We start from the raw sequence: 22,796 nt of genomic DNA on the forward strand, positions 1-22,796 counted from the left end.
TCCAGGAAGGTTCTGTTTTATTTTGGTTTGTCTATTCTTTCAGATTTTCTACACAGATAATCAACTCCTCTGTAAATAAAGATAATTCTATTTCTTCCTTCCCAATCTATAACTTTTATTTCCTTTCTTGTCATATTGCATTAGCTAGAACTTCCAGTAGGATGTTGAAAAGCAGTGAAGAGGACATCCTTGCCTTGTTCTTGTTCTAATCAGGAAAACTTTCAGTTTCTCATTACTAAGTACAAAGTATGATGTTTGATACAGGTTTTTAGTAGATGTTCCTCTCTATCACTAGATTACTTAGAATTTTATCATGAATGGGTGTTGGACTTTAATGCTTTTTCTGAAGCTGTTATATGATCATGTGATTTTTCTTCTTTAGCCACTGATGTAACGGATTACATTAATTAATTTTTGAATGTTGAACTACCCTCGCATACCTGGAAAAGATCCCATTTGGTCATGGCACATAATTAATTTTACACATTGTTGAATTTTACTTGTTAATTTTGTTGAGGACTGTTACATCTGCATTTATAAGAACTATTGGTCTGTAGATTTCTTAAAATGTCTTGTCTGGCTTTGATATTAGGGAAATGCTGGCCTCAGAGAATGAGTCAGCCTTCAATTTTCTGGAAAAGACTGTAGAGAACTGAAATAATTTCTTCCTTAAATTATTGTTAGATGCTATCGTTTGAGCATGTCCTCCAAAACTCCTGTGATAGAAACTTAATCTCCAGTGCAACAATGTTGAGAGATGGAATCTCCAAGAGGTGATTTGGTCATGACAGCTCCGTCCTCATAAACGGATTAATGTAATCAGTGCAGGAGTAGGTTCTTGATAAAAGGATGAGTTCAGTTCCCTTCTTCTTTCTCTCTCATACTCTCTTGCCTTTCTACTTTTTGATGTGGAATGACATGGCACGAAATCTCTCAACGGATGGCAGCACCTTTAATAATGAACTTCCCAGCATCCAAAACTGTGGGAAATAAATTTCTTTTCTTATAAACTACACAGTCTGTGGTATTGATATGGCAGCACAAAATCAGACTAGGACAGAAGAATTCTCCAGTGAACCCATTCGGGCCTGGTGCTTTCTGTTTTGAAAGGTTCGTATTTCTTTATTTTTGTATTAATAATACCCATTTTCAAGTTATACTGATCATTATAATGCCATATCTCTAAAGGCACTAGACAATTTAAAAACACTGCCACACTGAGGTTTTTAAAGAAAACAACATGACTAGCATTTTCTAGTAAAAATGTAAAAACCTGAATTTCATTACTTCATTTGTCTGCAATAGGAACTAAGATGAACAAGGTAAAAAGATTTACACCCAGGTTTAACGGTCTCTAAATTCAAGTTCTTTCTATTTTAAGATGCCTCCAATAAAAATTCACAGGTAGTAATCTACCCTGCCCCTCCCTCTCAGCACAAATTGACCTTTATGAGTATTTGTAAAGCTGATTTGAATGTACACACTCAAACACACACATACACACACATCTTTGAATCCATCCACCCACTTCTCTTTAGTGACACTACCCTAATCCAAGCCACTATTATCCTTTACCTAAACTACTGCCATAGCTTCCTAAATAAATTGCAGACACTGACATCTGGGAGGGTCCCACAGAAAAGGCTGGTTCACCAAGACATGATAAAACATCGAAACCAAGATCAACAAGTACACACACACACACACACACACACACACACACACACACACATCACAGATATAGGATATAAATGGGCATGGAAGGAACACCCAAATTTAAAGAAAATTTCCAACATGAAAGAAAAAACAAAAATAGTAGGGGGAAAGTTAATGCAGTGAGTATGAAAACAAACAAACAAAAAAAAAAACTCAAATATCTACAGTTGGTTCTACTTCCAGCATGGCAGTAGCCCCCTATAGTCCAGCCTTCCCAACTGAGAGCAATTATGAACTTAGGACAAAATATAAAAAGAATTTTAAAAAATTAAAAAAACACAACTACCTGGGCATTCTCAATATTAAAAAAGACAGGCAAGGATGTAGAGGGAAGCTAAAACTTGGAGAAGTAACCTGTACCAGGTAAGTTTCCCTTTCTTTTTGCAGCTTTGTTCTAAGGTAAAGCCACAGTTATGGAGAGGAACAGAGGCATAGGATGCTAAAGTCCCACTAGAAACCCTATTCTAGCCAGAGGAAGCATGGAAGGGAGCCATGCAAACTAGAAAGTAAGGGGAAACCATTAACCCTTAAGCCATGCATATGTAGGACTGATCCAGAACTGATACTAGTAAAAGCCTAAGGACCTGAGCTAAGATTTGAATCACTGCACACAGCATAAGAGACCCAGCTTACAATCTGAATCTATGAGAGCTGATTGCCTGCTAAAACAAAACAACCAACATTCTCCAGAGGACCACAGCAAAACATTCAGAAGATCCAGAATAAAATCTAAAATTACTAGAATACTCAAAATACAAATCATTCTCTGGGGGAAAGGCAATCAGCAGATGCCAATCACAAGGCAATTCAGGTTACAGTTAACATATAAGGATTATAAAGCAACTATTATAACTACGTTCCAGGAAACAAAGTAAATTACTTTGAAATCAATTAAAAGACAGGGAATCTCAGCAGATAAACAGAAAATATAAAAAATAAACCAAATAAATATTTTAATATGGAAAAATATATGAAATAAAAATTCACTAATGGGATCAATGGCACAATTAAGAGGAAATAAATGGTAAAATTATAGAATTTACCCATTATAAAACGCAGAAAAGAAAAAAGATCGAATAAAATTGTAATTCAACAGAGCCACAGTGAGTTTAAACCCTTTAAAAGTTTTTTAAATGTAGAATTTGGGGCTCAAAGGAAATGAGAGAGATCAGGGCAGGAAAAAAATTTGAAGAAATAATGGCCATAATTCCTCACATTAGTAAAAGAAGTCAATTTACAAATTCAACTTTCGTGAGGCCAAAACAATAAAATTAAAGAAAGTTACACCTAGTATTATCATTACACAACTTCAAAAAAATCAAAGATAAACAGAAGTTACTAGATGCAGCCTCTATACATATATAGAAACCATGACTCAAATAATTACAGCTTTCTCATCAGAAACCATGGTGGTCAGGAGGAAATGAAAGAATGTCTTTATAGACCTAACAGATAAATACTCAGCCAAGAGTTCTATACCCTAAGATATATATCTAGACACTTAAGGAATGAAGGCAAAATAAAGACATTTTCAGATTAAGGAAAGTTCAGAGAATTGACAAGCAGCTGATCTGCACCTTAAAAAATGAAGTTCTTAAAGAAGTTCTTCGGATTAAAAAGAAATTAATAATACAGGGAAACTTGTGTCTTCAGGAATGAATACAGGGCACAGAGAATAGTAAATATCTCAGGAAATATAAAATATTAATTTTTTCTCTTAAGTTCTTTAAAATGTTATGATTTAAAAAAAAATTATACCATTATCTGGTGGGATTTCCAACATAATACATATGACAACTATCACACTGAAATTAGAAGGTGCTGGAGAGTAAATGGATCTATGTGGTTAGGAAGTTCTACATTTCATGTGAAGTAACACAATATTAATGTTAAATATACATGCCTAACCTTCACACTTTCTTGTAACCTAAGAGCAAACGTGGAAAGCTAAAAGGCAACAGAAATATTGAAAGGGACACTAAAACTTTTTTCATAAATCAAATGATCCAAAAGAAGACAGAAAAGGGTAAAAAGAGGAACAAAAAATCAGAAAAGATAAAAAAAATGTAACAGTAGATGTAAATCAATCATATCAACAATTACATTAAATACAAACACTCCAATGAGAAGGCAGAAGCTGTTAAAAGTAGGACCTAACTATAAGGTACCAACAAAAGACACATTTAAAGGACCTAGATAGGTTGAAAGTAAACAGAAAAAGATACACCACACAAAAATATTTAGGTTGTTGCAAAAGTATTTGTGGTTTTTGTCATTTGAAAGTATTTCAAAGCAATGGCAAAAACTGCAATTATTTTTGCACCAACCTAAATATAAAAGAAGAAGCCTATGTTAGTATCATGTAAAACAGACTTGAAGACAAAGATCACTATCAGAGATAAAGTGGGACATTTCATAAGAGAGCAAAATTTAGAAAACAAGAAACAGATCATTAAAGGATCATTAAATCATTTCAGATTTTAATAACTCTTCTTCAGCAATTAGAACATAAAAACAAAATCAGTAGAGACATAGAAGATCAGAACAATACTATGAACCTGATCTGACATTTTTAGAACACTACATCCAACAACTGAAGAATATACATTATTTTCAAGTGCACACAGTATATTATCAAGTTGGATATATTAGCCCATAAAAACGTCTCAAGAAATTTAAAGTGAATAAAATCAAATTAGAAAATTAGATTTCAAGAAAAATATCAAATAAGTAGAAATTAGACACACAAAAAAAGGAAACCATAACACAAAGAGAAAAACAGTAAATAAGGTAAAAACAGTAAAATTGGTAACATAGAACAACAGAAATTTAACAAAGTCAAAAGATGATTCTTTAAGAAGATCGATAAAATTGACAGAAAATCACAGCTAGACCATTTAAGGAAAAAAGAATACAGAAGATCTCCAATATTAGGAATGAAAAAGAGGTTATTATCACTACAGGTATTACAGACATTAAAATGACATTAAAATGAGCTTTATGTCAGCAAACTCAATGTCTTAAAAAATGTTTAACCTCCCAAGTATCCCTTCTTAAGAACCTATGGGAAAACATCTTCCAGCAAAATAAACAAGTAAACAAAAACAACGAAAGACTTATAGTGCAACAAACAGGAAATATAACACATCTACAGGGAAAAGTCTCAGTATGACAGCTGTGCATCAGGCCTAGACAGCAAATAGTACAGTTGAAATAGGAGAATAGAGGGCTCTAGGAAGAATGTCTTCAAAGAAAAAAGGAACTAATCCAATGCCTCTGACCATGCAAAAATTAACATGAGAAGTAAGTTTGGGAAAGTCACCAGAGGATACGCAAAAAATTAACAATAGATATATAGATAACTAAAGAAATAAAAATTAAGCAACCCCATGAAACATTTTTTAAATTATACAAAATATACTGCTTAACTCAGTGATGAGTTATTTTTTCAGTCATAAAATGTAAATATTAGTCACTGATTTAAGCAAAAATTGGATGGTTTTCATACATTTAATCCTCACAATAATTCTGAGATAGAATTCTGTACTGTCCGTACTTTACAGATGAGGAAACTACAACATAGAACAGTTGGCCCAAGGTCACAATGTTTTTGAGAAGTCAAGACTTGAACTCAAGAGGCAGAACTACAAAGATCATGATTTGCGTAGGGAAAGCAAGGACATGTAAGAAAGCAAAATAAAATTAATAAAAATAAATTAGTGGCTGAAACTGCATATGTTAAAAATACAGAGTAAAATAAAGCAGCTGAAATAGTTCGAAGGTTTTTTGGGTTCTTCCCCTACAAGGAGAAAAACTTACAAGATAAAGGGTGAAAAGGAGATTGCTGTTTTTAATTATTTGTCTTTTGGTGCTCGGAATTTTAAAACTGTACATGTACTACTTGACTTTTTTTAAATATGATAGTTAAAGAAAACCTACCTACAAGCTAACCCCAGCCCAATGAAAGGTTACTGAGTTGTGGGTGCTACACAATCGGCTGGGTTCACTGTAGCAGACTTTTATGCTATACCATCCATGCTCCCTATGTCTGTCATTGTCATAAATAAAAGTTAGCTATCATAAAGGTTTTATTTCCCAGGATCCTTGATGTATTTTAACTCTGTTGCTATGTTTACGGTAATAAAATTTGTCCTCTAAGCTTTCCTGCATAAACTTGAACAGAAACTCCCTTGGATAGTCTTCTGTAAAATGAGTACATTGAAGAAAATGATCACTAAGGACTCCTCTACTCCCACAATATCTGGAAACAATTTCCTTTTCTCTTTTCCATGGGTAGACAAAATAACCTAACCATGGTTACTGTCTTGCAAATGCAAGCCATGGGTTACAAGAGAAATTATTCAAAAACACCAGAACTCATCTAAACTGATTAATCAGCACTATTATAAAAGCAAAGGATACATCCTGATTATGAACATCAAGAATATCAACAGTATATAGGCTGTGCAAAACATTATTACTTTCATAGCACAGAATTCTGTAAAACTACATATAGCTTTATAAACATAAGAAAATACACCAGTATCACCATGCATACACTTGGAGTCATTCAGAAAAGACATCCATTTATTTCTTTAATAAGTATTTATTTTTCACCTGTAACAGGACCAGTACAATGACATAAACTATTATAAACAAGACAGATCTAAGCCCTGCTTCCCACTGAGTTTACAATCTAGTGAGGAAGTACACACCACGAAATAAGGGCTATAACAAGGATAAGTGCACACTGTTGAAAGAACACACAGAACTTGAAAGTAAAGAGCAGGAAATGGAGATGGGGAGGTAAAAGGGAAGGAAAGGTTTTTCGAAGAAAATAACATCTAAATATAGATCTGAATACAGAATTGAAATTAGTCCTGGAGGAAGGAGGGAGAAAAGAAAAAATGGGAAAGATACGTTTAAAAGCTACAAAGCAAGAGATAGCATGATTTGGGATGGTGATAGAAGAAACAAAAGCATTATAGTTTAAAACATGGCCAAAGTACGCAATGCAACAACAAAGTAGGCAGGGATGAGGTATGCAGGTGCTCCTGTTGCTCTCTAAAGGTTAAAAACAAAAACTTAAAAGGGTCTTAAATGTGTCCAGGAACAGTCGCTCGTCTATGTAATCCCAGCACTTTGGGAGGCCAAGGCAGGAAAATGATTTGAGAACAGACTGAGCAACATAGTAAGATTCTATCTCTAAAAAAGAAAAAAAATCAGCCAAGTGTGGTGATGCATGCCTGTAGTCTTAGCTACTCGGGAGGCTGAGGGGGAAGACTGCTTGAACCCAGAAGGTTGGGGCTGCAGTGCTGTGATCCACCAGACTGCACTCCAGCCTGGGTGACACAGTGAGACTCTGCCTCAAAAAACACAAAACTCTCAAGTGTTATTTCAAGACTCTTCCCTTTGGAGAGAAAGCACACAAAAAGTCATCTGATATAGATGAAAGCTGTCCCGAGGTGAGGAGAACAAATGTTCTATAAAAGCTGTCACTTTGAACACTTGTAAAGAAAGGAAGAAAAAAAAAAAAAGGTGTCACTACTGGATTTCCTCAGTCCAATATCCAACAGGCTATATGTCCTAAGACCCCTAAAATTAGTAAAGGGGTTAATACCATCACATTGAAAGGTTCTTTTACACAATGAACTCCAGTTCACTCCCTTATTCTCAAAACCTCTGTCCAAACAGCACAATTTCTTTACATAATGTTATGAGTAATTCTGGAGAAACATCATAGACGAACTAAACCACAGCACATTACTGAACTTTTAAAATATTAAACTGTACATGTTCAAACAAATCTTAAAAGCAAGCAAGTCAAAACCCTGAAATAATCTGATAGTAAATCTTAGACTACTGCAGCATTTCCCAACTTGCATTTAGCAAGTCTTCAACAAGAATTTTACCCACACCCTAATTCCGGCTAAGTGATCAAACATCTGAAAGTTCAAAACCATAACAACAAGGCCCAAAAACAGAGACATACAATGATTTACAATTACATAGCCTTAATTACAGTGATCTTGTCAGTAAATTTACACTGACTAAACGTCAGCATAAGATTCCATACCATTCCACAGTTAATTAAACTCAAGTTAGGCCGACATATATAGAATACATACAAAATCCTAAAATAACATAATGTGGATACACATACAATTGAGCAATGTTTTAGAATGAAAGTCAGATATTAAGAAAATAGTAAGAAGAAAATAGTTGCTGAGTAATCAATATAAAAAAGATAAGGAAAATCAAACCAGTATTCACAACTCCAAAGTTTATGAAAGTGATAAGGAGGGCCACTGCATATGGCTTCATGGGCTACTTATTGAACAACTCTAAAGGACACCATTCAGAGAGAGAGGAGAGGCGGAGGAAGATTCAGAGAGAGAGGAGAGGCGGAGGAAGACTAAGCAATATATTTTAAGCTGGAAGAGAATGCAAAAAAACAACCACCACCATCACCCCCACCTTAAAGAGCCCAGGTCTCAGTAGCAGAGACAGAACAAATATAAAAAGGAATGAAATAACATAGGCAAAGTTTTATGTCTATAAAATTGGCCTTGAACTAGCACCATTCATTCACCTTTATCAAATACTGAAAGTCTACCACATGCCAGGTATGGAAAGATATACACAGTAGTGAGCAAAACAGACAAAAATCTCTCTATCATCATGAGACTTAAATTCAGGGAGGAAGAAGGGAGGTAGGAAATAAATAAGCAAAATATTTGGAATACCAGATGGTGATAAGTACTCTGGATAAAATACAGTGATTTAAAATAAGGTAGTCAAGAATAACCTCAGTGAGGCGATCACACTAACAGAATGAAGATTCCACCATATTTGAATAAGCTGTCTTTGCCACTCTCACAGGCAGTATTATATTCTCTTCTACTATCCAGTCATATATCCCAACTCTAGGGACAGACTAGGTGCTTGACTGATTATCAGGTGCAAGTAAGGGATGCAAAACAACCTCACCACATCGTCAGGAATTTATTTAGAGACTGGGTGAAATAAAAAATTAATTTTTCTGGGCCGGGCACAGTGGCTCACGCCTGTAATCCCAGTACTTTGGGAGGCTGAGGTGGGTGGATCACGAGGTCAGGAGATCGAGACCATCCTGGCTAACATGGTGAAACCCCATCTCTACTAAAAATACAAAAAGTGAGCTGGGTGCGGTGGCGGGCACCTGTAGTCCCAGCTACTCAGGAGGCTGAGGCAGGAGAATGGCGTGAACCCGGGAGGCGGAGCTTGCAATGAGCCGAGATCGCACCACTGCACTTCAGCCTGGGCAACAGAGTGAGACTCTGTCTCAAAAAAAAAGAAAAAAAAATTAATTTTCCTGAAGCGCCCTTCAACATGCCAAGCTTCAGGACTATATGAGGTACATTCCTATAACATCTACATTGGGGTGGGCAAACTAGAGCAAGCAGGCCAAATCCAGCACACTGTTTTTGCAAATAGTTTTCTGGAACACAGCCCATTTGTTCATTTTCATATTTGGTATGGATACTGTTGCACTACAATGGCAGATCTGAGTAGCTGTGACAGAGACCACATGGCCTGTAAAGCCTAAAATACTATGTGGCCCTTTACAGAAAGGGTTTACTAACCCCTGGTCTACATCATCACCACCACCATCCTAAGTAACACAACCTTCAGGGCCATCTTCATGAGCATGTGATCACTGCAGTCACATGGGACCACCTGTCAGGAGGAACTCACGATTGGAGTTTAATACCCTGTGATCACTGTCTTAAAATTCTTAATAATTTTATCTCTAAATATCAGTTTTGTAAGTAAACTCCTATAGGACTCCAATGGAGCATGTGCCAGGGGCCTGACAGCTCAGCTCACCAGCAGTCTGCCTCTCCAGGAAGTGTTCTCACTCAATTGAACCCTTTTGCTCAGTCTGACCTCCCAGTCCTCAATCCACGACTCGGGGAAAGGCAAGGTGACAGCCATCTCCATCCTAGGCTAGAAGCACCCTGGCAAATTTCAGAGGGTGGCCTCTTGCCTATCACTGATGTAGGTAATGAGCATGTCCTGACGTGGAGACTCCATATTTGCTTGGGGGTCCGTAGACCTGTACAAAGACGAGGTCTGCAGAAAGGGGAGATTGACTTCCTCATCACAGGCCAGGGCCCCACATTTTCATTCAGCATTAGACTTTGCAAATCATGTAGGTGGACCTAACTGCTTTCACGAAACAATTATAAACTAGAGTTATAAATGAGAGTTGCATTCGTCTATCAAATCCAGCATAAAATTTGTTTCTGTTTTGTCCCATTCTACTCTAGGCCATCCCCTTAACTTTGCTGCAGCCATACAGCTTTCCTCCTATATCTTCAATCAACAAACTCATTTCCACTACAGGTTACTATTACATTTACAATATTCATCAACTAGAACTAGATCTTCACATTTCAATCAAGTCTGCCTGACTGTCACAACTTCAGAGTGGATGGAGTTCCTTGACTAAGCTGATCCCTATCTACTAAGGGGTCAAATTGACTGGTGTGGTACATCATCTCCAAAGATGGCCACTATCGCTTTCTTCCCTCCATGTATGTGCATGTTTCTCCCCCACTGACAGATGGAATTTATTCCTTCTTCCTTTGAATTTAGGGGGTCTTACAACTGCTGTGACCAATAGGACACTGCAAAAATGACATTATGAATTTCCAAGCCCAGGCCCTGAGAACAGCAGCTTCCTCTTCCTTCTATGCTGTGGGAAGCCAAGGTCACATCAAGAGGGCACACAGAGGAGAACTGAGATGCCCAACAGTCCCAGCTGAGCTCCCAGAAAATAGACAACATCAACTGCAGTCAAGTGAGTGAGATATCTTGGAAATTCCAACCCAATCAAGCCCCAAAATGGCTCCAGCCCCAGCTAACACTATGTAGACTAGACTCAACAATTCCCTGATCACACTCAACCCATGGAATCTTAAAAGAAAATAAAACGTTTGTATTTAGAGATGATTGTTACACAGCAATATAAAACTAAAACACCCAAGTCTGAATACCAACTCCATCACAGCTGGGCCTTTATTTAACTTGTGTCTCAGGTTTCTCATCTGCAAAATGAGGATAATGACATTATCTACTTCATAGAAGTGGAAGGATTAAGTGTGCTAATATGTATAAAGCATTTAGCAGCATTTTATTAATATAATGTAATTACAGTTCTATTATTGCTATTTCATAATTGATAGAATGTATTATTTATTCCATCAACTTGCTTTATTTTCTTCAAAGAATTTATTACTATCTGAAATTAGGCTTACTTATCTATCTGCACTCCCTCCACCAAAGCATGAGCCATGAGACAAAAACTTAACTGTCTTATTCACCAACACCTAAAACAGAAGCAGACAGAAGTACTTCTTAAGCTATTATATGTCAGATGAATGAGTTATAGGATCTTTGTTTCATAATTAATAATGATATCTAAAAACTGCTCCCATATCTTTAGCATAAATCTGACAAAGGGCACTCAAAAACATAAGCTATAAATTATAATATGGTATTTTCATGATACAATTCCAACGCATTTATTTGCCACTACACATATAGTCCTCCAGTACTAGATCATGTACTGCTCAAATGTACCTAAGCAAAGGCTACCATTTGATTCAGCACTGTTCAGGTGTGTACTCATTTGTATAATTTTTTTTAATGAGCTAAACTCAAACAAATAAATAACATATTTACAGTTAATATCATGACATGCACAAAAATAGCAAGAGAAACTTTAATCTGGGGTATGTTTAAAAGCAATTTACCCTCGCAACCCAAATTAACATAAAACTGGTCTTCAAGTTAGAAGCAACAACTTGGTATACAACACATTTGAGTATTGGTGTACAACTTGGTGTACTACTTAGTATACAACATATTTGAGTGTAAATTTCCTCAATTAGTTTTTTCAACATGTAAAGATCTATTTTAAAGATGAAATAAAAATCAGACATTGACAGAACCCTGACACACCTCTGAGAAAAAGCAAGAGTCTACAAGGTTAGAAAGACACACGAACACATAATTCAGTATAACAAGTTATCCTAACTTTCTTCTGCCTTGATGCTGATGACAGAGGTAAGAAGCTCTCTTTACCTCCCTCTTTCAATTATAGATTCGAAGGAGTTTTTACATTTAGGAACAGGATTTTATGAGGCAAACAAACCAGAGAGAGTACAGAACTTCAGACGAGAAATGAGTGCATAAAAATTAAGAAGACAGATTGCTGAGATATGTCACTGTGCAGGTAGGGAGGGCCCATTCAAAAAATTTGTATGCTAAGAACAGAAATTTTAAACTTCAAAAATGTAATAAACCCACCAGAATGGTTAAAAATTAAAAAGACGGACAGCAGCAGAATGTTTGCAAGTGTGTGGAGCAACCAAAACTTTCATACATTGATGGTGCAAGTATAAAATGGCGTAACTACTTTGGAAAAAAGTCTGGTGGTTTCTTATAAAATGTAAACATACACCTACCCTATTACTCAGTAATTCCACCCATGGAAAATAAAAACATATGTCCACAAAAAGATTTATACAAGAATATTCATATCAGCTTTACAAAAAGATTTGTACAAGAATATAAGTTTTACTCATAACAGCAAAAGAAAACTAAAAACAACCCAAATATCCATCAATAGCAATGGATAAACTGCAGTGTATTCATATGATTTATATGATGAAAAATATACAATAAAAAGGGATGAGCTACTGATATACACAAAAACATAGATCAATCTAAAAAACCTCATGCTGAATGAAAGAAGCTTTGTAGACTACACGCCGTATGATTCTAGAATAGGCAAAACTAGGTAATTTGAAGTGAAAAAATCAGAACAGCCACCTGGGGGGTAGGAATTGATCTAGTAAGGATAATAAGGGAACTTTCTACGGTGATGGTAATGTTCTGTATCAGGTCAGTAAAATTTATCTGTAAAAGGTAGTGGTACAAACTGAATGTCTGTGTCTCTCCAAAATGTGTATGTTGAAACCCTAATCACCAGAGTGATGTTATTTGAAGTTAGAGCCTTTGGGAGGTAATTAGGCTTAGATGAGGTCATGAGGGTGGGGTCCCTATGATGGATGAGTGTCTGTGCTAACATCACGGAGTGTACTTTTGCTAATCTAGATTGTATATATGGCCTACTACACACTAGGCCGTATGGTCTAGCCTATTGCTCCTAGACTACAAACCTGTACAGCAAGTTACTGTATTGAATACTATAGGCAATTGTAACACAACAGTATTTATCTAAATATATCTTACAGGACCCCAGTATATGAGGTCCCTCATTGAATGAAAAGTCATTATGCAGTACATGAATGTCCTCAACTCTACCACTGTAAATGAATGGGCATGGCTGTGTGCCAATAAAATTTATTTACAAAACCAGGAGTTGGACCATAGTTTGCTGATCTCTGCTCTACATGTCAAAGGTGGTTTGGGTTACATGAGTATATGAATTTGCCAAAGTTCATCCACTAGGCCATATAAGATTTGTGCATTTCAATATACACTGATTTTACCCCAAAGAAAAAGAACCATAAACAAATATTAAAATGTAGGCTAATGAAAAATACGTGGCTTGCATGCAAGTACACTGATCCCTGCAACTTCCTTCAAAAGGATCAAACAAAAAAAGATGGATTGATAAATACACAAAACAAACAAAATAAACTGTTAACAACTGTAGAGCCTACAATTTGTATGGAGGTTAACTGTACAATTCTTTCAACTTTTTATAAATTTGGAAGTTTAAATATTAAATGTTATTAAATGTTGGGGGCAGGTTCAGTAAGGGGCCACTGAAGGTTTTTGAGCAAAAGAACAAAAATAAGATTGATACAGGTTGAGTATTCCTTATTTAAAACACTTGGGACCGGAATGTTTTGGATTTCAGACTTTTTTTTGATTTTGGAATATTGCATACACATAACAAAATATCTTGGGAATGGGTCCCAAAGATGAACGTGACTATATGTGCATGAAACAAAGTTGTGTTGAATATGTACGTGTGGTATTTTCCACTTGTGATATCATGTGGTGTTCAGAAAGTTTCAGATTTGGGGACATTTCAGATTTCAGGTTTTTGGATTAGGAATACTCAACCTGTATTCTACAAATATGATTCACATAGTGCAAACAATTCCTGAGGGATGGTCAAATGAGGAAGAAAGTTAATAGACAATATTCCATGCCAGGTAATGCATCAATATTTAAGGAGAAGGAATTAAGTACAAAAAGAGTTCACTAAGACAAGAAAAGTCAGAAAAAGTCAAGAGAAGTAGGAAGTTTTTTATTATCAGGAATAAGGATGGACTTTCAAAGAACGTTCATACTGTCAATATAACAGAGAAATCAAGCAACATGAGAACTGAAAAGTAGTTATTAGACTATGCAGTTGGGTAACCTTGATAATGTAAAAAAGGTGCGGTAAGAATATAAACCAGATAAAATACACTGATAAATTCCAAAGAAACAAACAAGAGATGATCAAAGGAATAAGGTTGGCAAGAAAAGGTGACAACTAGACAGTAAGGAAAGGTAAGAGGCTGCAACACTTCCTTCCAATGGAAAATGAAATGACTATACTGAAAACTCATTATACATTATCTCATCCAGAACATGCACTATTGGGTGAGGCAGTCAGCCATGGGCCTGAATGTCCCTGCACATTCTTGCTGAGTGTGTCAGTCTGTAAAGCTTTCCATTTCCTGATACTGAGCTGTTTCTTCTAATAAGTTACATCGGGAACCAAGATCAGGCAACCACAGTGTGTAACTGCCATCCCAGGAAAAGGTAAACTAGTTTGTTTTTTGTTTGCTAAGATATGTGCTGCTTGAAAAACAAACAAACAACAACAAAAAAAAACACTGCACCCTTGGTTCTCAGTTCCTCAGCTGTGATGCAAACCCACTGCACGCATCCATATGGACACCCAGCCCCTTTGTGGAATTTGGTAGCTAAGAAAACCTACACAAATATGCTGATGTTCGTGCTGCTTGCTATGCCATGAGTAATGATCAGTCTCTAACCTGGAGGTCACCTCTTTTTTGCCAGCAACCGTGAAACATTAACACACGAACTTATTAGCTTGTAAAAAGGGTACTTATTTATCATGTACCAGTCTTTATATGTTTTACACACATATTATATTATCTTTCACAATAATCCTAGTGAGGTAGGTACTAATATGAGGAAAATGAGGCTTCAAGATGTAAAGTAACTAAGCCAAGGTCTCACAAATTGCAAACAGCACCATCTAATATATAAGCCCAGATGGCTTTAAAACCTGCAGGTTTTTTACCCGCTAATAGTCAGGCCTCCTTCAAGCCTCCTTCCCAGCTGATTTATTGAGGGCAACTCTAATTCCCCAGATACAAGAGCAAAGTACTCAGATCTTTGTAGAATGAATACTTCAAACTATGTTCCATAGAAAATTGATATTTTGGAAATGTTAACATAATCTTAAATTTTTAAAAACAAAGAACAAAACAAAACAAAGATTAGGAAGAGCTAGGTTAAGGAAATCCAAATCACTGTCTTTACTGCAGAATTTTTCATGGTTTTAAAATGCTAATGTATTGTAAATCTTCCAGTTACACTTACTATCATTCTGAAATATAGTTTGGGAAATTACTGCTACAATCAACATGCCAATTTAACTTGTACACAGAATAAGAAGTCAGCTTGGTACAGGTACAATCTTAGAAGTCAGCTTGGTAGAGGTACATAATCCTTTAAAATAGAGAACTTTGGCCGGGCTCTGTGGCTCACACCTGCAACCCCAGCACTTTGAGAGGCCAAGGCGGGCAGATTATTGAGGTCAGGAGTTCGAGACCAGCCTGGCCAACACGGTGAAACTCCATCTCTACTAAAACACAAAAATTAGCCAGGCATGGTGGAGCACACTTCTAGTCCCAGCGACTCAGGAGGCTGAGGTAGGAGAATCACTTGAACCTGGGAGGCAGATGTTGCAGCAAGCCGAGATCACGCCACTGCACTCCAGCCTGAGTGATAGAGACTCCATCTCAAAAAATAAATAAATAATAAAATAAGAACATCAAAGTTAGAATGTGGTCTAGCAGCTGCAAGCCAAGTCAACTTCATCAAAGTTAGCAACACTGCTCATTTACAAACGAACAAAACTGAATTTCCCAGCAAATTATGTACCATACCTAGCTTTTTCTGAAATTAGAAGGGTAACAATCAAGAATTTTTGTAGCTCTAAACTGTTAACTGCTTTACTTAATAAATTTTGGGTGCTTTTAACAATGAAAGGAAAGAAGAGATCACAGAAAAAGTTTCTAGATAAAGCTTGTGTATTGGCTAATGGTAGTAGGTCGTTCTGATGACCCTGAGCATCACTGCTAGCTCTCCAGTATGAAAAGATGTATTTAAATTCTTTAAGTAAGTGAAAAATTAACATTGCATACCATCTCACCCCTAAGTATACTTGCCTATCTCCTGACTTAGTCATCCCTTAACATTCAACAACTCAAGTTGTTTATTGCTCCAGTTTATTAAACATTCCAGTTTTCCCAAAAACTGAGCTAAAGGCAACCACAAAATAGTTATGTTCATCATATAAGCCAGGCCTGAATATTGAGCTGAATATTAAGCCAGTTTAAAAAGTCTACTGAAAACGTCAATTCAGCTTTTTCTCTGGCATACACTTAGATGTTATTAATCAGGCCATTATAAACAAAACCAAGAGTTATACTGGATAGATTAAATGACTATGTAAGTTGTGTAACTCTAACACTGTTGCCTTACAAGGAAAACAAATCGATGTCCTACCTACTTAAAGTATTATCTTTAGAGGGACTGATAGGCATTATCTTTGGAAGAACTGATTTTTGCCCTCTGCTCTCAAGGAACATTCAAAGTCTATGTGGGACACATGGTCAGTTTGAAAAAAATGAGGGGAGGGGGCAGCAATAAAATATGTCCATTTATTTTGAAAGGAGCTGTAGGGAAAACAAATATCTTAAAACTGAGAGCTACATAAATTAACAGTGTTTTGAGTAGTGACGTGTGTGGGAGAATATGGTTGATGTTTCTAATCTAATAGAAAGATTAGAAAAATGAAACAAGTTCCACTGCTGATATTATTCAATATTTGTATCACTTTATTTTTGCTAACATTTACAAACCTAGAAATGCCCTTCAAACCATCGAAAGGGTGTACACTTGAAAAATGCTTTCCATACTGGCAGAAACAGTATTTCCCAAGTTGTTGAGAAAAGCTGATAAATTTTCAAAGAATTCGGAATATGGACCTTTTGTAGGTTTTAAAGAATGCAAACCAGTTGAAAATAGAAGCCTCATGAGCTTTTATCTTAGAAAAATGCAAAATTACATACATTGGGATCTCATCTTACAGTGTCCTTCATATTGCCAAAATGTACTTACTAATAGAAAGTCCTAGCTTATAACTAAGTCTTACATGTGCAAATAGATTTGAAAGTTGAAACCCAGGGCTAACATATAAATTTGTAAAATTTTATAAACCATAAATTGCACCACCACTGCTATGTATTATTTATCTCGTCTCCCTCAGTAAATGGGCTGAAAGTTTGTAGAATGACATGCTACCTAGCTGCAGCAGCACAACAGCACAGTCTATTGCTCAGTCCATTTTTAACTAAGGTTTACAACAGGAATCTCCAACGTTACCACCAGAATACACAAAGAAAAATATATTTAAAATTTGACACTGAAAATATAGAGGAACACATTTCACTTTTTTCAGCATACAGTTACCAAAGTTTACACAGTTAAGCTGGAAAACCTTGTATTTAATGAAAAATAATTTTTCGAACAAGATTAGAATTTGTTCTACTAAAACTACCTCTGTTTCCCCTCTAGCCAAACAAACAAACAAAAAGTGGGGATTACAAAAAATACAGTCATTTTTAATACTAACATAATGGAAAAGGACAAAAATGACAAGGTTAACGAGCAGACAAGATCAACACTATGGTCAGTCTTTCTCTACGGTTCCACAATTCCTAACTCACATTTTTGCCAAATCCCACTCTACACAGTACTTACACCTTCACCCACCTACCCACCCACCCACCCACCCCATTTATGACGGCGATCACCTTCCGGGCAGGTATGTGAAGTCAGCCCCACTTCCAGTAGACAATCGACTAGAATGTCTCAGAAGTGACTGAGTCAGAGAATAAGAAAATTATAAACTGAGCAATTAAAACAGATACAAGTCGTAAGGTGTGCGGAGGGAGGGTGTCTCAAAGGGGGCTAAGGGTACGGGTGAGGTGCTAGGAGGAGACTCGGGGCGACAGGGAAGGGTTTCGAAGCAGTCCTAGACAGGAGTGCGCAAGAGAGGCGAGTGAAGCAGCTCCAGTCAGAAGATCCAAAAGAAAACAAAACAAACGCCACAGCGTTTCCTCTGGGAATAACCTGATGAAAGGGACTCTCAGGACGCCCCGGCGGGGGGCAGTCCCGGGAAGCACAGGAGGCCGGGAACTCACCACCTGGTAGCGCCCAGTCCCCGGCTGGTGGTGATCCATCCTGCCCGGCTCTGGATCCGGCTTCCGAGCGGGGGAGTTCTCTCCGTGCTCAGCTCCCTCGGCCACCCCCGTCGACGACGTCGTCGCCGCAGGGCCCCTTCCGCCTCCGTTCCTGCCGCCGCGGTCTCCCGGCGGAAGCTCTTCACTTCCTGTGGCTCCCGCAGCGGCCGCCGAGACCTCCGCGTTGGTCGCGGTTCCGCGGAGGAGCACCGGGGCGCCGCGCGCGCTATTGAGCATGCTCGGACCGCTCGCGCAGACTCGCTGGCTCCGCCGGCGTCCCATCCGCGCCGCCAGTGGGAGGGTATAGCTGGGTGGGAGGAGATGGAAAAGTAAGGCAAGTCCGGGGGAGCTGTCTAGGTTGTCAACCTGTCGAGTGGGCGGCCGCAGAAGGCGCGAGGGGGGCGGGAATGACCCGTCCTTGATTGGGCTTTTCTATGTGCGCGAGTCTCGCGCAGGCACGAGCCAGTGCGCCTTCTCACCACACAGAGACAGAGGCTGACAAGGGATGAGGCCGCGTTCCTAGAACACCTGAGGACAGGTCGCCCGGGTACCCGACTCTTCCTCGTATTACTCACCCAGCGTTCACCCAGCGTAGGACGTGGGGAGGAGATTCATCTCTAGAACATTGCTAAAACGCTTATTCAAAACCATTCGTAAAATAGGGGATTTTTTAAAGACTAATATAGAGTAGTTCTAGTTTACAGCAAAATTGAGAAGTTACAGAGATATCTCATATACACTTTGCTCCTACGCATGCATAACCCCGCCCCCACCCCCGCCATTATCAACATCCCCCAGTAGAGTGGTACATGTGTTACAATTGATGAACCCGAATTGACACATCATCATCACTCAAAGTCCATAGTTACCTCGGGGTTCACTCAGGTTGTTGTATATTCCTCGAGTTACGACAAATGTGTAATGGCAGGTATTCATCATTGTAGTATCCTACAGAGTTATCCACTGCCCTGAAATTCTTCTGTGGGATGATTAGAGATGGGGTCTCACTATATTGCCCAGACGAGTGCAGTGGCTGTTCTCAGGCACAATCATGGCTCACTGCAGCCTCGAGCTCCTCGGCCCAAGCTATCCACCTGCCTCAGCCTCTGGAGTAGCTGAGACTACAGGCACCAGCTCTTTGGTTACTTTTTAAACTTTTTTCCACTTTTTAGTAATAAGAGATTTAAAAATCCAACGGACTCTCCAGACAGCTCTCAAAGGAAGAGGTCTCCAGAGTTCTAGGTTACTGGAAGGATGTTAGAAGAAAGTAATGAAATCAGATAGGATTATTTTGTGGTAATGCTCAATAATTCCAATGGATTTAACAGCAAGGAATCACTTGGGAGCATTGTTAATAGCATCTCAGTGTCTGCTTAACCACGCATGACACGGCATAAAGCATATTTCTCTAGCAAGTAGAAGAGTATGACAGAGCAGTGAAAAGTACCTTTTAACCTGAAGACTAACGTTCTGTACCCTCAAAACTATGGTGCTGCTTGATGTGGCCCAGTTATGTTTTTAAGATAATACCACATTTTCCCTAAATGATCTTACAGTGGAGCTCCCTGAAGGGAAGGAAAGGGATCTGGAGCCCCATTTACTTTATTTCCTTCCTGAATGTCCAGAGGACATCCTTGAAATGAAGACTGCCACTGGGTAAGCCTAATCAACTGGTTAAAATAGCAAGATACAAAAAAACCCAAAAACTCTGAGAGATTGACAACTAAAAAGGTAAGCCTTCCTCATAGTTCTTTTTAAAGCATTCATCAACTCTTCCTATTTGTGCCATTTTGATATGTCTAATAGTAGAAAGCATTACTGTGCTAACAATAAGAGGCAATGATATCTCATACTTAAATATTGTTAAACTTGCCTTGTTTTGATGTTAATATATTTTAGTTTCTAAGCCAATAAACATATGCCATTTTATTGGTATAACTGATATAAACGCTCACTCTCACAATTTCACTCCAAATGGTATTGCTTCTCGATGACCAAAACAACAGCCAGTGTCAGCAAACTGAAATTAGATCCTTATATCACTTACGATCTATAAGATTTATTTAGAACTTAATTTTATATGCATATGTGTTTTCATTAATCATTCATGTGTTCATTTCTCAAATAGACAGCCGCTCAGAGCAGAGACCATTTCTTACACCCAACGCAGCACTGAGAACATAACCGTAAAAATCAAAGACCTGATGAAAAGCAGACATCTCGAATCCTGATAGAGTAACAGATTCTATTTTACCCTCCTCTCAGATTCCCTGAACATTTTGCTAATCTAGTGAAGTAACACATTCAGCAGGAAAGTGTATTTTTAATGAGGAAGAGAAAGGGGAAGGAGAAGTAGAACAACAGCTTACTAGTATAGAGCCCTTTCTAAGCCAGTACTATGCATCTATTATTTTAGCCTCACCACAACTTCATGACATAGGCACAGTTGCACTCCTGGGTTAACAGATGAAGAGGGAAAATAACGCACAAAGAGTTTCATGAACTTGGCTAATGCCAAATCGCTAGTAGGTGATGACAGACATCAGAGCCTCCACCATATTAAGCAGTACATTAAGCTGATATTAAGTGTAATATACCTAATAAAAACAGTCCTTGTCTCTTTCCTCTTCCTAGCTACCACTACTGTGAAACGTGCAGAAAACATAAAAAGATAGCAATGTATCACAAAGAGCCAATCTGACTTCTTTAAATCCCACCTTCTTGATCTATGTAAAATAATGATTCTTATTCATCATCCCCAAAAGAGGCATTCTGAGCTTCTTTTGCCCACTTTACAGCTAAGCCCGTGTAACCTATAATGGACCATTACAAGCAGAGGCACTGAGTTGTCCCACTAGGAGAAACTTACTTGAGACGCGATGGGAATAACAATATTCTTTACCATTTTACAGACCTTGAGCAACATCCAGTAATATTTTCAGTCTCTGGTATTATGGTGACAACTCTAGTTCTAATCTAAGGAATTTGCGGTGGTGCAGCACTAGAAGCTACCTCAAGTAGAATTGTAGAATTTTAGTGCACTTCACTAACACCTCTCGTTCTGGCCTGATCAATTTTCATCTCCAAACACACAGCCACCCAACATTTTACTAGTGCTGCTCTGCAGTACTGGAGAAGACATGGAGATAAGCTGCCCAGATTCCCTTTCAAGAAAGCACACTCTGCCCAGCTGGAAGGAATGTGGCTGTCAGACAACTTCCAGTTGGTTGCTTTGTCAGGGTCTCCCTCAGCTTTCAACCTGAGGAGGTGCTATTTTCAGGGTGGCACCCAGCCACTAACTGAGCAAGGCAGTAGTACAAGGCTCTGGTTATTTTTGCTAGACACTGAAGCTCTTTAAGGGACAAACTTTGCTTCAGAGTTCCCTGTGAAGCTGGCAGAGATTTTTCCAGCTCTGCAGCATGTTGTGACAGCTTGCCCTGCCCAGTCCTTTTTCTTTTCACAGATGTTGCTCCCCAGTGAATCTCTTACACTTAAAACTTTATATCAGCATCTGCATCCTGGAGAACCCAACTAAGACAGGTACCAAGATGTATAGTGATAGGGGAGTATATCAAAATTGTGTTAGATAATTACAACTATCATTTTCAATGGTTGGTGTTTCATCTTCAGAATAACTCTCAGGACTCTACATTGTTAGCATTTTCTCATGTGGATTTAATGTATCCGTAAGCCTTCCTACTAAGAATGAATTTGATGTTGTTCTATAGTGTGATGCTGTATAGAGGTCATGGGGATCTCTTTGTCTGGGGTGTACTTCCCACTGGGAACCCCTCCCACCTTCCCAGAAGCAGGGTCATTCCCTCTAGAGGTAAACTAGCAACTTAACATTCATCATCCTCTTTCTTATATTGTCAGATATATTGAGCTGCACACCCAAATGCCAGGATTCTTCGTTGGGATTCCCACCAGTTAAAGAGCAATAAGACATGCCATTGCCTACAGAAAGCCATCTACACAGGCCTAAGTCACAGGGAGGCGATGTTCCAAATTTTCCTTACTACTTCACTGATTTTTAGTTTCTTATCATTTCCTTTACCACATAGAACTACTCAAAGTAGCTATTGACGGTTAGTGTGATCACAGATCTTAGTAATGAATCGCATTTGGAATATGTATGGTTTTTGTATAATTACCTGTGGAATGACTAGAAAGAGGTAAAATTATATTATCTGAAAATTTCTATTTCTACCTAATGAAAATTCACTAGCAATCATTTTCTGGACATTAAATTCTAAAGTATATTTTAGAAAATATAAGAAACTATTGCTTTTCACATATAAATGAAAATTAACACAATAATGACTCCAGTTTTATATCTGAAACTTTTATAATGTGTGTATGTATATATATATATCTTTTAATCAGTTTGTAGGCTTGAACCTCAGTTCAGCTTCACATAGTGTTTCTTATTTAACTGGTTCTGAGATTCCTGTCATCTGTTCAGCTCTATAATTTTAGAGAGGATATCTAAGTGAGCAATTT

At 37.8% G+C, this 22,796-nt stretch overlaps 1 protein-coding gene and 1 long non-coding RNA gene across 3 annotated transcripts in view; one reads left to right on the forward strand and one right to left on the reverse strand.

Annotated features, from left to right (window-relative positions):
• NDFIP2 (Nedd4 family interacting protein 2) overlaps positions 1–19,083 on the reverse strand; it is a 73,052-nt gene extending 53,969 nt beyond the window's left edge. For both annotated transcript variants that reach the window (XM_011953836.1, XM_011953835.1), the window contains exon 1: positions 18,255–19,083. In XM_011953836.1, coding sequence (XP_011809226.1) covers positions 18,255–18,575 — 321 coding nt within the window. In that variant the 5' untranslated portion in view covers positions 18,576–19,083. The remainder of the gene's footprint in view (positions 1–18,254) is intronic.
• LOC105520229 lies at positions 18,548–22,425 on the forward strand. Its single transcript, XR_001003091.1, has 3 exons — positions 18,548–18,627; positions 19,850–19,949; positions 22,170–22,425. It is a non-coding gene; the product is annotated as an uncharacterized LOC105520229 (long non-coding RNA).
• The last annotated feature ends 371 nt before the right edge of the window (positions 22,426–22,796 follow it).

This window comes from Colobus angolensis, unplaced genomic scaffold (assembly GCF_000951035.1).
Source record: "Colobus angolensis palliatus isolate OR3802 unplaced genomic scaffold, Cang.pa_1.0 Scaffold374, whole genome shotgun sequence".
In the NCBI taxonomy this organism is placed as follows: domain Eukaryota; kingdom Metazoa; phylum Chordata; class Mammalia; order Primates; family Cercopithecidae; genus Colobus; species Colobus angolensis.